Source organism: Orcinus orca, chromosome 19 (genome assembly GCF_937001465.1).
Source record: "Orcinus orca chromosome 19, mOrcOrc1.1, whole genome shotgun sequence".
Classification (NCBI taxonomy): domain Eukaryota; kingdom Metazoa; phylum Chordata; class Mammalia; order Artiodactyla; family Delphinidae; genus Orcinus; species Orcinus orca.
Genome location: NC_064577.1, coordinates 30,805,319 through 30,819,499, shown reverse-complemented (window position 1 = coordinate 30,819,499; position 14,181 = coordinate 30,805,319). Strand labels below are relative to the sequence as shown.

General features: G+C 51.9%; 1 protein-coding gene across 14 annotated transcripts in view; it reads right to left on the bottom strand.

Moving 5' to 3' along the window:
- Positions 1 to 13,970, bottom strand: part of PGS1 (phosphatidylglycerophosphate synthase 1) — a 584,793-nt gene extending 570,823 nt beyond the window's left edge. For 10 of the 14 annotated variants that reach the window (XR_007473305.1, XR_004486400.2, XR_007473306.1 and 7 more), the window contains exons 1-3: positions 13,798 to 13,958; positions 4,945 to 5,134; positions 1,894 to 1,971 (exon numbers count right to left, since the gene is read on the bottom strand). Coding sequence is in view for 8 of the 14 variants with exons in the window: in XM_033438636.2 (XP_033294527.1) it covers positions 1,894 to 1,971; positions 4,945 to 5,134; positions 13,798 to 13,940 (411 nt within the window). In the remaining 6 variants the exon portion in view is untranslated. Of the gene's footprint in view, positions 1 to 1,893; positions 1,972 to 4,702; positions 4,850 to 4,944; positions 5,135 to 13,731 lie in introns of those variants that run through there. The other 4 variants (XM_049701573.1, XM_004275534.4, XM_049701572.1 and 1 more) reach the window with 4 other exon arrangements.
- Positions 13,971 to 14,181: the final 211 nt, after the last annotated feature.

Below are 14,181 nucleotides of genomic sequence, written 5' to 3'. Positions count from 1 at the left end.
CCGCGGTAACCGTAATCCGAAGACATGGCGTCTGCGGCCCGGGCCTGGCAGGATGAAGGCTCTGGGAGTCAGGGACGCGGTGCCCAAGGGTCTGGACCTCGCCGCTCTTGAAAACACTAAGACACCAGCTCCCACACACGTTCCAATGGATCATCCTTACAGGCACACAACAAACAGCGCCCCACACACAGACATCACTCGGTAAATATTTGCTGAACAAATAAATCCAAGACACAACCTGCCCACTGCCACTCTCCACAGGCTGGACGTGGCATTCTTCTCCCAGGAGAACAAACACGCTTCCCAAGGTGGCAGCTAAGAGCACGTCCTGAAAGCGGGGCAGCCTTTCCTCACACAGGAAGGGAAGGGGTGGGCTCTCTCCTGCCCCCTACCACAGCCCCTGTTCTCTTCCAGCTATGCCCTGGGGGTTGCTGAACAAGGCAAACCAAGAAACACTTGCTGTGGGCAAGGGTCCATCTCACTCCCTCAGAGTAGAAAGCCATCCAGGGACTCCGACGACACAACGACCTCATTCACACCCACTTCAGCTCAACCTACAGATTCTGCGCTGGGCTCGTCCTACAGGAAGCACCCGCTGCACAACAGCTGACGTCTGCTCCTTCCCAGCCCCGCGTGTCTCGTTGGAAGGGACAAGCACGGCATGACAGCAAGTCTAGGTGGAGCCAGGCTGGCCGCAGACCCGCACCCGACACCAGCCCTGGGCGAAAGCAACGGCCAGCTCGACCTGCCATGCTGGCTCCTCTGTCTAACACAGACTCAGAAAGCCTTCTCTATAAAGGACCAGACAGTAAATATCTTGGGCTTTGCAGGTCAGATGATCCCTGTCACAGTTACTCAGTTCAGCCACTGTAGCAAGAAAGCAGCCATAGACAGAACAAAAATTAATGAGAGTCACTATGCTCCAATAAAGCTTCATTTATGGACACAGAGATCTGAATTTCACATGCTTTTCATGTGACACAATTACTACTCCTCTTTTGATCTTTTGCCAAACATTGAAAATGTAAAGCAGAGGACACGGGTTTGAGCCCTGGTCCAGGAAGATCCCACATGGCAGAAGATCTAGGTGCACGGGCTTCAGTAGTCATGGCTCACGGGCTCTAGAGCACAGGCTCAGTAGTTGTGGCGCATGGGCAGAGCAACTAAGCCCATGCGCCACAACTACTGAGCCTGCACTCTAGAGCCCGCACGCCACGACTACTGAAGCCCGCGTGCCTAGAGCCAGTGCTCCGCAACGAGAAGCCACTGCAATGAGAAGCCCGCGCACCGCAACGAAGAGTAGTCCCTGCTCGCCACAACTAGAGAAAGCCTGAGCACAGCAACAAAGACCCAACGCAGCCAAAAATAAAATAAACAAATAAATTTATTTTTAAAAAAAGAGAGAAGCCACCGCAATGAGAAGCCCACGCACCGCAAGGAAGAGTAGCCCCCACTCACTGCAACTAGAGAAAGCCCGCACGCAGCAACAAAAACTCAACGCAGCCAAAAATAAATAAATAAATAAATAAATTTTAAAAAAAGAAAATGTGAACACCATCCTTAGCCCATATTCCACACATAAATAGGCAGTGGCCAGGTTTGGCCTGCGGGTCACAATTCTCGGAGCCCCGGCTTGGCAGACAGATGGCCTACGGCCCCTGCGCAGGGTGAGGAGGACACGGGCCAGCGAGGTCAGGAGGCCCAGGATCACATCTCCCTGCACCCCTACCTGATCCTCCTAACGTGCCCCAGAATCTGGGGCAACAAGAACAAAAGCTGGCCTGAGACGCAGGCCAAGGAGGGCGGCTCTACCCCAACTCCACGGCTCTACACAGCCCGAGGTTTTAGGGTGACTCACTACTGCCAGTAGGACCACCCCTGCTTAAACCTTACCAGTTCCTGTTCCAAAGGACCTGTCCCCAGGTAGAGGGACGCCATCACGACCCGCCTCTTGGCTACTTTTATCTGCCCCTGAAGAGAAGAAACAATTCAAAATTCATAATCACCATTTTCACAGTTCAGTGAGAAAGATACAGTCCTTTGATACTGGAGGCAAATAACACTGCAAGCTGCACTATCCTGTATCTTCACCAATTAATATTTAAAGCAAGCCCCAAATGTGTGTGGTAACCTACCAGGTAAGGACCCACAACCCTAATTTAAAATACTCAGCCTGAAAGTAAGGCATGACCTAGCCATGCTATAAGATACAGCACAGCCACGAAAAGAATGAAGGTCTTTGCACACTGACCTGAGGGGATGGCCACAGTGCACTGCAGGAACAGAAGCAAATCACTGAACAGAACGTAAACCATGCTCCCCCGTCACCACCCCATGCACACCTGTATGGGGGGGTGTGTGTGTGTGTGTGTGTGTGTGTGTGTGTGTGTGTGTGTGTGTGTGTGTGTGTGTGTGTGTGTGTGTGTGTGTGTGTGTGTGTGTGTGTGTGTGTGTGTGTCCGAGGAGCAGAGCCAGACGAGGGAGCGCGGGGGCAAACTTGCACTCCAGCCCCGTCTGCACAGCTGGGGTTTTATAATGAGCATGTAATTTTTTTTTAAATAAATTTATTTATGTTAATTTTTGGCTGTGTCGGGTCTTCGTCGCTGCACGCGGGCTTTCTCTAGTTGTGGTGAGCGGGGGCTACTCTTCATTGCGGTGCACGAGCTTCTCATTGCGGTGGCTTCTCTTGTTACAGACCACGGGCTCTAGGCATGCGGGCTTCAGTAGTTGTGGCACGCAGGCTCAGTAGCTCTAGAGCACAGGCTCAGTAGTTGTGGAGCACAGGCTTAGCTGCTCCATGGCATGTGGGATCTTCCCGGACCAGAGCTCGAACCCGTGTCACCTGCATTGGCAGGCGGATTCTTAACCACTGCGCCACCAGGGAAGTCCCAAGCATGCAACAGTTTTGAGATGCAGACAGACAGGTACCTAGCTAGACACACAAACAGAACACACCAACATTCAAAGATGATGCAACAGTTCCAATAGCCAGCATCCCCTCCCTAGACCTGATCCAGCCATGGGAGTACACCAGACCCCTCACCAGCGCGGCCAGGCCCCAGAGGAGGTCAAGAGCAGGAAGAAGGGCAGCACCACCCTCAGGGCAAGCTGGCGAGGGCACCGGGGAGGCAGGACACACACACGTGCTGGCTTTCCCACATGGCCCCCACAGCCTGCACTGTCGACGGAGGAAGAGGGGCATCTTGACTAGATAAACACACCAACACACCACTGGGAAAGGCTTATATGCAAGGAACAAACAAAAGAATTTCCTATGTTTGCTGTTTCCTTCGTTTTGTTATTTATTCAGATGGTTGCTTGTGGGGAAAATGAGTATGAAGACAGGAAAGAGAGGAAAACAAGTAAAGTGTGAGGCAATCAAGTTCGGGCAGCAAAAGTCTATGCAATTGTTTGCCATGGCACCAGGTCCTCTGGTACAAGCTCAGCTGTCACGAAGGCCTGGGCCCAGGCAGAAACCACGCTGCACTCTCTTCTCAGGGAACACGGGCCACTCTGTCCCAGGAAGAAACACATCCCGCTCCACATAGAACTTGCCGGAGAACCCGCCCATGACTCAGTGCAGAAGGCAGGGAACGGTGGCCTCGGCTTCTTCCTGGCCTGCTGGGCTGAGCCCCTCACGCGTCCCTCCAGGCGCCGCGTGGCCTCACCTCCAGGCCAGGGGACCCCCATGTGGAGACTCAGTCCATCCTTCACCCGGAGTTGATTGGGACACTAAGAACCACCTCCTTTGAAAAACCTGTTTCTTCAAGCCAAGCAGAGAACCAAGTAGGAGTAAAGAGCAAACAGCCTCAGCATCAGTTCTACACAAACAAGGACACACAGGAGAGTCAAGCAGTGTAGGGAAGTGGGGGAGAGCATGCATGCATGTATGTGCGTGCGCGCGCGCGCACACACACACACACACACACACACACACACACACACACACACACACAGCATACCAGAATGAGCCAGCCGGAAATTAAGCTAAGAGTGGATCTACAGAACAACAGGGCAAAGGAGAGAAAATGTGCAAGCATTCAAATGAACTAGAGTTTGTTGTGCAGAAAAAGGAACATCTACATATATTTCCTGTTATGTCCCAGCACTTCTGACAGCATCATACCTTAATTCTAACATCACTGAATTAATACAAACTCAGAATTCATGTAACTAAAAATTAATTAGCGTTTAATTACTTCATTCCAATGAGCAGTTTAACCACAAATAACTAGACGTGGCATGAACACCTGACTAATGTATTGAAAGCCGAACCCCGCCAAATGCGAAGTTTAGCATCTCTACCAAGAGAGAGAAGGTACAAACTTTAGACAGAATTACGGAAAAGAACCAGGATCACGAGACCTAAAACCAGACATCCAGACTTTCCAGTTACCTGTAAGTACTCTCCACTGAATTGAGAGGCTCCCGGCCACTTCCTACATATCAAATCCCATCCACAGGTCATTATGTCTCCATTTCCTGTCATCTACTCTATGGAGCTACTGTGTGTTGGAGCCGTTGCCGGGGCAGGAGTCTGCCATGCCCTAACCAGAATGAGGTTCGTTCCCTCCCAGACGTCCTCAGCGGGGACGTGCCTGCTGAGGTCCCCAAGCTCTCACTAACCTCCCGCCTAGCCTACATCTCCAACACGGAACGAAGGGAATCAATCTGTCACAAGAAACAAAACCTAGGACCTGACCCTCAGTGCCCGCAAGCTCTGAGCTGCTCCACCTGAGACATCAGCCACCCAGGAGAGCTTCTGATCACGGCTCAACTCAGCCATCTGTGAAGCGGAAACCTAACAGGTGGAACCCGCAGGAATAAGCTGAGCAGCCATCAAAAGTGTCTAGAACACAAGGTGCTTCAGCCCAGGACTCGGCCAACCTTATGCCCCCAAACCTCTAATTCCATGTCTGACCCTCTCTCTTAGACACAACTTACCTTCATGAGCTCAAAAAACTCTGCAGGTGAAGAAAGCACCCTGACGTGAGAGCTGGAGACTCCGAACTCTGGAACCAGGTTTCTGATCCACTGGAAGCGATGCACACCCTCCGGACACAGGCAGCAAGGAGGCGAGGTGACATGGGGGACAGCTGGAGACAGCAGAGGCGCCAACAACAGCCATGGTGGCCTGGGAAAAGAGACATACAAAGGGTCACACTTCTCAAATACTTCCTCACAAGTCTCTCTCAGCTCCTGTGGGCAAATAAGAATTTTTCGGGGTGGGGGCGTGGGGGGGTGGGCGAACTTCAGATTTCCTAGACCATCTTAAGAAAGCCCCAGTCAAACTCTGTAAAAGAATTTTTCAGCCCCTACAAGTTGAGCAACTTAAGAATTGCCAAAGCCTATGGATAAACCCCAAACTTTACGCTGATTCCAAACAACTCAAAATTTAGAGCAGCCACAAGTAAACTCAGAAAAGCCATCGCCTGGTTAATGGCCCCAACGAACCCACCCGCAGAAAGCCGCCAAAGGCTGCTTGCAAGGGCAGGTCTGGTCTCAGGCTGGTGAGTACAACCCAGACCCCCGGTTGTCTCACTGATGAGATAAATGGGCTTTTATTCAAGGAAGGACCCAGAAAAAATTAAGTTTTCTCTTTAATACTAGGATACAGAGAGAAAAGCTGGCACTGGAAGAGGTCACCTCAAGAGGGGCCGGCAGTGACGACAACTGCCCCTTCACCCCTGGACACATTCTCCTCAGAGGTCACACCCAGTCTCTGGCTGGTTCCCGTCCACTGAGGCCAAGACCGCAGTAAACAGTCCCCTGCCCACTGAGCCTCATCTTTGTCCGGATGACGAGACACCTGCAGGGGCCGGGGGAGGGCAGTGCACACCCAGAGCCCCACACCAACCAGCCCCTCATCTGACTTCCAGCAAAGAGCAGCAGGAAAATCCTTTTCAGCACGTGACCTTCACCACGGCCTCAAGAGGGGCTCTAGGGAAAGGACGCTTAAACACCCCAAGGCCTGAAGGGCCACAAATTCCAGGAAGATGATTTCATTCACTTGCCTCCTGATAAAACGCTGAATCTTCCCAGGGTTCCTGAATGTCCCTACACACACGCCAGATGGCCTGCAGCTGTGCTTCCCAGAAAGCCCACCGGGCTGTCACGGCAACTCATTGCCAAGAAAAGTTTAGTCAGCGGGTGGAAGACACCGGGTCTGGACCCTGGGAAGCCAGGGTTCACCATGGGCCTCCGAGCAGAGGTGGGGACCACACTCCCGGGCATCAGCTTGCTACACGTCTCCTCTGGCTCCCGGGTAACAAGCAGCAAATGAAAGGCCTAGACGTGCAAACAAGGGATTGCGACCTCGATTTCCCCAAAGTGGAGGCCATGCTCCTGCTGTGCTCAAGGCTACCTTCCAGAGGGGAGAGGGAGCGCCTTCAGTCCAACGGAAAAGCATGAGAACGGGAAAGGTGCACAACAATCTATCAACGAGAAGCCGCAAAGTGGGGCTAAAGTCTAATGTTCATTAATTAAACATAGTCTGTTTGAGGAGGAAAACCCCACAGCGCTGTAAGATCAACTGATCTCCCAATCTCACAGCACTTATCGCTCAGACCATATAAAAAGTATCCAGGGTGTCGCCGGCAACCCAGGCCATGCAGTCAGTCCCCACGCGTTCTTCAGATGAGCCAACAGACTCAGAGCCGCTCCCAAAAAGGAAGATGAGGAAACACCTCTTTGGCACACAGCAACCCAGGAGAGGGCAAGTGCCAACCTGGGCCTCAATCCAAGTGGTCATGTGAGCACTGATGGTGTACGGGGGAGGCACGGCCGGCCTGGGCACCACTGCCCACAAACCTGGTGGCCTCACAAGCGCACACACCTGAAATCATCTAAGAACACAAAAGGAAATGCTAAGGCTAATGAAGGAAAGGTCAAAATATACATACGGTAGATGTGCTTCAAATGACCAAAAAGGGGAGCTGCTGATGCCTGAGCTGCTGGGGACGCCTCACAACACCGTCCCTCCAAATGGGCTTTGATCGCCCGGTGGGATTCAGACAGTAAGTGCGGGGGCTCCAGGCGAGGAGAGGTGCGAGCAAAGGGAAGAGGCAGGAACTGCCAAAACCCACCAGCGCCAGAAAAACCCAGGAGGGGCTCAACAGGCAGTCCAGAGAAGACACACAGTGACTGTACGGGGGTCAGGCCCCGCCACCCAGGAGAGGGGCTCGGCAGGACAGGCTTGGCCTTGGGCCACCGCGGGCAGGCTGCGGGCCTGTCGGGCAGCTCTCCTGGGAAGCTTCAGTCCAAGTCCAGATCAGGGCCTCAGTCCAAGATCTGATGAGGGCTTTTTTATGTTACTTCCTGTTTAACCTGTGTACTGACAGGTTTATTTTTGTTAGACAGGAGAAGAACTGAAAACCTATTAGGTTTCAGGGATTCATCGTGGAGGAGACCCAACCCTCAGGTGGTAACTTCACATTCCAAAGAGGAAGGTGCTTGGAAAAAGAGCACAGAGTTTTATAAAGGCCCCACAAGGTCGGCAAAGGTGGGGAGACCACATCCAGAGCCCAGACACTCAAAATCTAACTGCAGCACCTGGGCCGGGGCAGAAGCAGCCAGTCTCCGTGGGAGACAGCGCAGGGGCTCACGTTCTCCGTGCATCTCAGCCAGATCCCCACGGGGGTGAGTTCCCGCTTTCCATGACGGACGCCTGGGAATCTTCTCAGAAAACACTTCTCCCCGTGCCAGCCACAGCCCCTGCTGCACAGTAATCCCAGCCTCCAGGGGCCGACCACCTGCACAAGCAACTTCCCCCTCCAGGCAGCTGTCCCGGGTCAAAACCCTAACCCCCAAGAGACAGGAGAAGGCAGGGAGCTGTGGTTACTCTACAAAAAAAGCAGGGCTGTCACACTCACCATTTAGAGAACTAAACAAACACACACACATTTTCCACATCTAGGCCTGCACTCCCCTGAATCATCTCTTTCTAGATAACATGGAGCTCCCATTTCTAGTTATAGGGAGGAGGAAGTGGCAGGGGCTGGGGGGCCAGATGATAAGGTTCTGCCGCCCTCTCACTCCTTTACTCCGGATCATCAGGGAAGTTTGGAGGACAGAGCTAAGGCCAGATCAGGGGCGCGCCCTGGTACTTGAACTCAGGCAAGCCTAACTACTTTGCTACAGCCCTCAGTGGGTGGCAGAGGCGGCAACAACAGTGCAAAACAATCCTCGGCCCACAATTCTGAAGGTGAAACTGACAGCATCCTCTCCAAAGGGTGGGCTCCAGCCACCACCCACACAGACACCTGACTCTGGGGAAAGGTTCAGCCAGGTGATTTAGGGCTTCCTATGAAATTTGCAAACAAATTCCCTGAGCTGGAGAGTGGGCTGGGCCTAAGTGCTGAGGACCCCTGACCTGGGGCCACTCCCTCCACCTGGAGAGGGGCCTGGGGGAATGGGGTGAGAGGATGGGGGGGGTGGCGCTAGGAGAACACAGTGAGTATGGAGTGGGAGGGCAGTGGGGAAGAGGGAAGTTTCTTCTCAGCATCTCTAAAAGGAATCCATATCTGGACTGCCTTGACCAAGAACAGCATGCAGTAACACTCTTGTCCATGGTCCGGGGGCCACCATTAAAGCAGGGACAGCAGAAGCCTGCCCTAGACAGGACGATGCACCCACCCGACTCATGAGAGGCACAGGACCGCAGCGGGACTTGAGTTCAGAGTAGCCAGTCAAACCGAAAGAGCGAGAGCAGAACGGCTGCTGAGAGGCCGCGAACACAGCTATGTGCAAGGGAAGCTTCAGAAAACGGGAGAAGGCATTTCTCCTTTGTGTGCAGAGACAGGAGTCTTCCATTCCACCAAACATTCTGAAGCTGCAAGTGCTCCATGGAAAAATACTGCCACACCTTGCGTTCTCCGTTCGTCAGGATGCACAACAGTGCGCCTGGAGGTCCAACCGAGCTCTCACGGGGGCAGTGGAGGCGCTACTAAGGAAAGGCAACGCCAGAGAGTTCCACCTGGGTCTGCACTTCACCTCCACCAGGCCCCGCACAGCTCTCACGGCTTCAGAGGACACAGGTGCTTCCCCTGGGGCCACAGTGGTGTCACCCACCCTTTGGGACACAAGGAAGCAGGCCCACCTCCTAGCGTCTTTTCAAAACAGGGTCTGCAGGGCTTTGAAGGAAGAAAACGGTGATGCCGGAGGACTATCTCCTACACTAACCACAAATCCACCGTGGACAGCACAAGAGTTCTGTCCCCTGTACCACGCCAGGGCACTAATTAAGTGTCCTGCACTCAGGGTCATGGTCTAAAGGTCCACGAGCTCTCCAGGGACTATAAGGTTCGTGGTACACACTCTGTGGTTTGTATCCCACCCAAATCTGTACAAAACGACGAAAAAAGAAAGAATGTTTTAAAAGAAACTGAGCTTTCCGGATTGCAATATTTTCAGAAACTACTTTTTAAGAAAAACCCACCCTCCCCCCGTCACACACATTTAAACGTAAAGAGGTGAAGTGATGAGAAAAGACCAAGTCATAACACTTCCTGAAAAAGGCTCGAAAAACTACACGAAAGGACGAAACTTCCTGCAGCCCCAGCAGCAGGCAGCCCTTCCTGACTAACGCAAGACCTAAACCCAAGTAAGGGAAATGAGTGTGAATTCCCGTAGGTCACAGAAGACCAATGGCTGCTCCCTCAAGGCCGGCACGAGGCCGGGGCTGCCAGCATGTGGCAACACGCTGACTCTCCTCTTGGCTTGTCCAAAAGAAAGTCGATTACATCGAGGGGCTAGAAACCTAACATATACTTATAACCCACAACACACCTCCGTAGCCAAAGGCACCAGGCATAGCCAAGTGCCTGCCGAGAACCACTCACACGTTCTACTAATCCAAACTGCTGCAACCAGCCTGACTTCCCGGCAGTGAAAACGACTCATTTACATTACTCGGATCACGTGTTTACAAGGGAATTATCTATCAGACCGCTTCAATCCCAGGCTAGTTTCTATCTATGAGCACACAGCTGACTGACCAGCCTACTTCATCAGCAGCAGCAATGTGCTCAGAGGGTACTCAGGTTAATATGAACCTAATAAAGCTACAATTTACAAGTCAGTCAGCTGCAAATCTTATTTTAATTCTCTGCAAGATGAAATTTGAATTATTTGGGGAAATCATGCTTTGATTCTAAATATCCCCCCTCCCACCCATTCTACTGCTATAATACAAGAGGTGGCGCTACTGAACTCTAATGAATAAGGAGGACTGGGTCCCAGCATCAGAAAACTCAGAGAAAAAGTAATTTCTGGAAACCTGGTGGTCCCTCAGAGTAGAAACCACTAAGAAGTAGAATAAGAGTATGTTGAGCTGGCATTACAAGGTAAGGAAACCTAATAAAAAGAACAGTTTGCTGGTTATGTTTCCCTCTTACACTCGGGAAAGTTAGGACACCCCACCACCACCCCACACACACACATACACACACATACACACAAATACGCACACACATACACACACACACACACATACACACACCTAAAATAAAGAAAATAGAACTTGGGTTTCAAAAATAAAGACTTTTCTGCACACATAGCTCAAATTGAAAATAGTTTTTAAAAAAAGAAAAAGGAGACCACAGAGAAAATATTTTCTTGTATGGCAGCAAACTCAGTTAGGAACTAACGCCCTCTCGACACATTTTCCACCAGGTCTCATACCCCAAATAACAAGTCAATTCTGTGTAGTCTGATGACTCCAAGAAACTACCTGAAGTTTCTGTCTTCCTCGCCTGACCGCCGGACCCGCCCTTCACCTGAACAGTGAGCGCCTCCACTTGGACCCACCTGGATACGAATGGACATGCCCTGAACTCACCTTTATCGTCATCCCCCAAACTTGGTCCTCTTTCTCGCTCCCTGTTTTAGTGAAGCATACCACCATCCATGTAGTCACCCAAGTCAGAAACATGAGCTACCTCCTCAGCACCCCCCTACACACCCCCACCAGAGCTGATTCCAGTCCAGCCCTCTCTTCTCTTCCCACTGTCCATGACTTCATACAAGCCCCACCCCCTCAGGCCTAGACCGCCGCTGCCACCATCAACCTACATCACTCACTATCCTTCCTTGAACACTGGCTCCCCACTTCCTCACCTAGCCTACTCCTACACGCCTCCAAAACACAGCTCCAAGATCATCACCGCCCGGGAGCCTTCTGTGACTTCCAGGTGTGCCTTAGTGCTGCCATGACCTTTCCTACCTTACTTTACTATTGTCTGTTTATGGGTCTGAGCACCATGAAGGTGGGACTATGTATGTTCCCTTGGTACCTAGCACAGCACAGCTGTGCTCTATACACGCATGCTGAATGAGTGAATGAATCCAGCTGTCCACGGTAATGAGTCAGATGCCTGCTTAAGAAAAAACAGCAGTATTTCCAAATCACTAATTAGAAGTAATTTTTTTTAATTGATTAATTTATGGCTGCTTTGGGCCTTTGTTGCTGCACGCGGGCTCTCTCTAGTTGCAGTGAGCGGGGGACTACTCTTTGTTGCGGTGCACGGGAGTCTCATTGCCGTGGCTTCTCTTGTTGCAGCATGAGCTCTAGGTGCGCGGGCTTCAGTAGTCGTGGTGCACGGGCTCAGCAGTTGTGGCTCACGGGCTCTAGAGCGCAGGCTCAGTAGCTGTGGCACACGGGTTTAGGTGCCCCGCGGCATGTGGGATCTTCCCAGACCAGGGCTCGAACCCGTGTCCCCTGAATTGGCAGGCAGATACTTAACTACTGCTCCACCAGGGAAGCCCCTAGAAGTAATTTTAAATAGAGTTCTCTGTCACTATGGCTGTCTCTATAACTGAAAGGAAACCACTGCAGTAAAGAACTGTTCCCTCTCACCACTCCCCTTGCTAGTCATGAGGATTCACCAGGCACTCCAACAGTTGAGTCAGACTGGCAAGCTAAAATCTAAAATAAGTTCATGGCTACACAGAACTATTATCAATGAATCAATGATCAGAGTTACAAGAAACCACATCATTCGGGGAATGAGGAATTGGTTGGTGCAACTGAACAATAGAGAAGAAACGAAAGTCAGCAGCCACTGGAGGTGAGCGGCCATACAGACATGAGTAACCCCAAACAGCCAGGCCACAGAGAAGCAGAAAACATCTGCAAACCAAATAAGGCAAAGAAAGGGTCAGAACCCCACAGTACTGTAGTAATACTGCTCAAAACATTTATCCTCCGTCCTAGCATAGGCATCACCTCCAAGGAGTAAAAGACGCAAATATCTGACATTTGTGTTTCTATGTCTGTGATTTAACTGAGTTCCTGGTTTAATTTTTGACCCACAGCCTTAACCAACTTAATCAAGAAGAAATATGGAGCCACAAGTCCTGCATCCACTAATGCTATTTACAAAAAAGACTTTTAAGAAGTCACTGTAGACTATCCCCACGGCCACACTGCCCTCCCCCCCTGCAGAAAAACACTCAAGAGAAATGTCTTTCTTAAAAGAATTTGTGGCGATTGCCCCAAAAGCCTTTAGTAATCAACTCCAATGTTAAACAGTGATTAATCATGAAGTACTTTTCTGTATAGTTTAAATACATACAAGGGAAATGACAAAATGGCCTAAACATCTCGTCCTTGAGAACATTTTTTGAAACTTTAAACCAAATTTCTCAGTGGTTTGATACCAGGACGTAGAAGTCATCTGACTTCACTACCCACTGTAATAAACAAGTCTTTGCTAAGCACCAATTACAGAGAACAGAGGCCACCTCTTCTACACCCCACTCCCACCGGGTTCACTGATGTGAAACTTAAAGCCGTTCTGATCAGTAAGCTTCCAAGAGTTCCATCCTGGGCTGATTCTATCACAAAAAGTTCCCCTAAGTGAAACCTGAATTTTTGCTGAAAATCTTCCAAAGTAACCCAATAAGAAGCAAGTTCCTTTCCATACCTAGAATCAGCACACATGACTGGACCACAGATCTCTCTACCAAAGGCCAGAAGGTCACATCTCACCCTAGTAGCAGATAAAAATCTAAGGCGCAAACTCTGCAAAAAGACGCAGTTCCAAGATTTTTTTTCTTAAGAAACAAGCGTAAGGCTCGAGTCTCTCCAACAAGAAAACTACTTGCACATAAGTCTTTTTTTTTTTTTTTTAATATTAGCAACAGCAGCAGGCCTCTTAGGTCAGCATGTACTTGGCAAATGTTTACTTCGATAGACCACTGCCTGAACGAACTGCTTCAAAGCCTACTTCACTATTTCCATAACTCACTTCAGTACTTTTCCAGAACACAGGCCCTTTGCAAAGTGTAAAAGGGGTTTCAAGTGGTTCCTCTTCCCTGGCCTGAGTGTTCCTGACTCAGGATTGCTTCACAGCCCTCTCTGGCAGGATGTGAGAAATGCTGCAGGCACAGAATCCCAGCAGGGCTGATTCACTCCCGTCAAGTCACCTCGCAGCTAGGATTACTTAAGGAAAAGACCCCTCCGGACCCAAACAGTGTCTCTCGCGAAGACTCTCCAACACACACACCCCGGGGCCCAAAGCAACGCACGAACTCATCCCCCCGCCCCGGATGTGCACACACAGCCCCTTCGCTCCACCGTACGAGGCCGGAGGCCGGAGGCCGGGCTCGCCCCCCTCAGCCCCGGGCCGGCCCGACCGACTTCGGGAGGGGTCCCCCACCCCGGGAAGGCCGGCGGCGAGGCGGGACTGCGGGGTCCGGGCGGGCCCGCGCGCGGGGACACGGAGAGCTCACCGCGACGCCGGGAGCGCGGAATGAGGGTCGGGGCCGGGCACGCCCTCAGCCCCACCGCTCTCTCACCTCCTGCGCCGGCGGTCCCGGTTCCTGCCGAGTCGGTCGGACAGGCGCCCCAGCAGAGCGGCCAGCCCAGGGCGGCCAGGCAGGAGGCCCAGCAGCCGCCTCCAGAACACCGGCCCCGCCGCCGCCGTAGCCGCCGCCGCCATGGAGACTCGCCGCTTCCGCTTCCGGCGCGCGAGAACTTTATTGACAACCGCGCGCGCGGACACGGGCGGCGCGCGGGAGCCTGGAGGGGAGGCGTACCCACCCCGCAGCCTCAGTTTCCCGCCAGGGGGGCGCAGGTGTACTGCACGCAGGGACCAGGCCGTGGAGGAGTAGGGCGCGGGCACCAGCATCCCCTGACTCGGTCTTGATACCGGATGGGGGTGGAGAGTGAGGGGCATCACC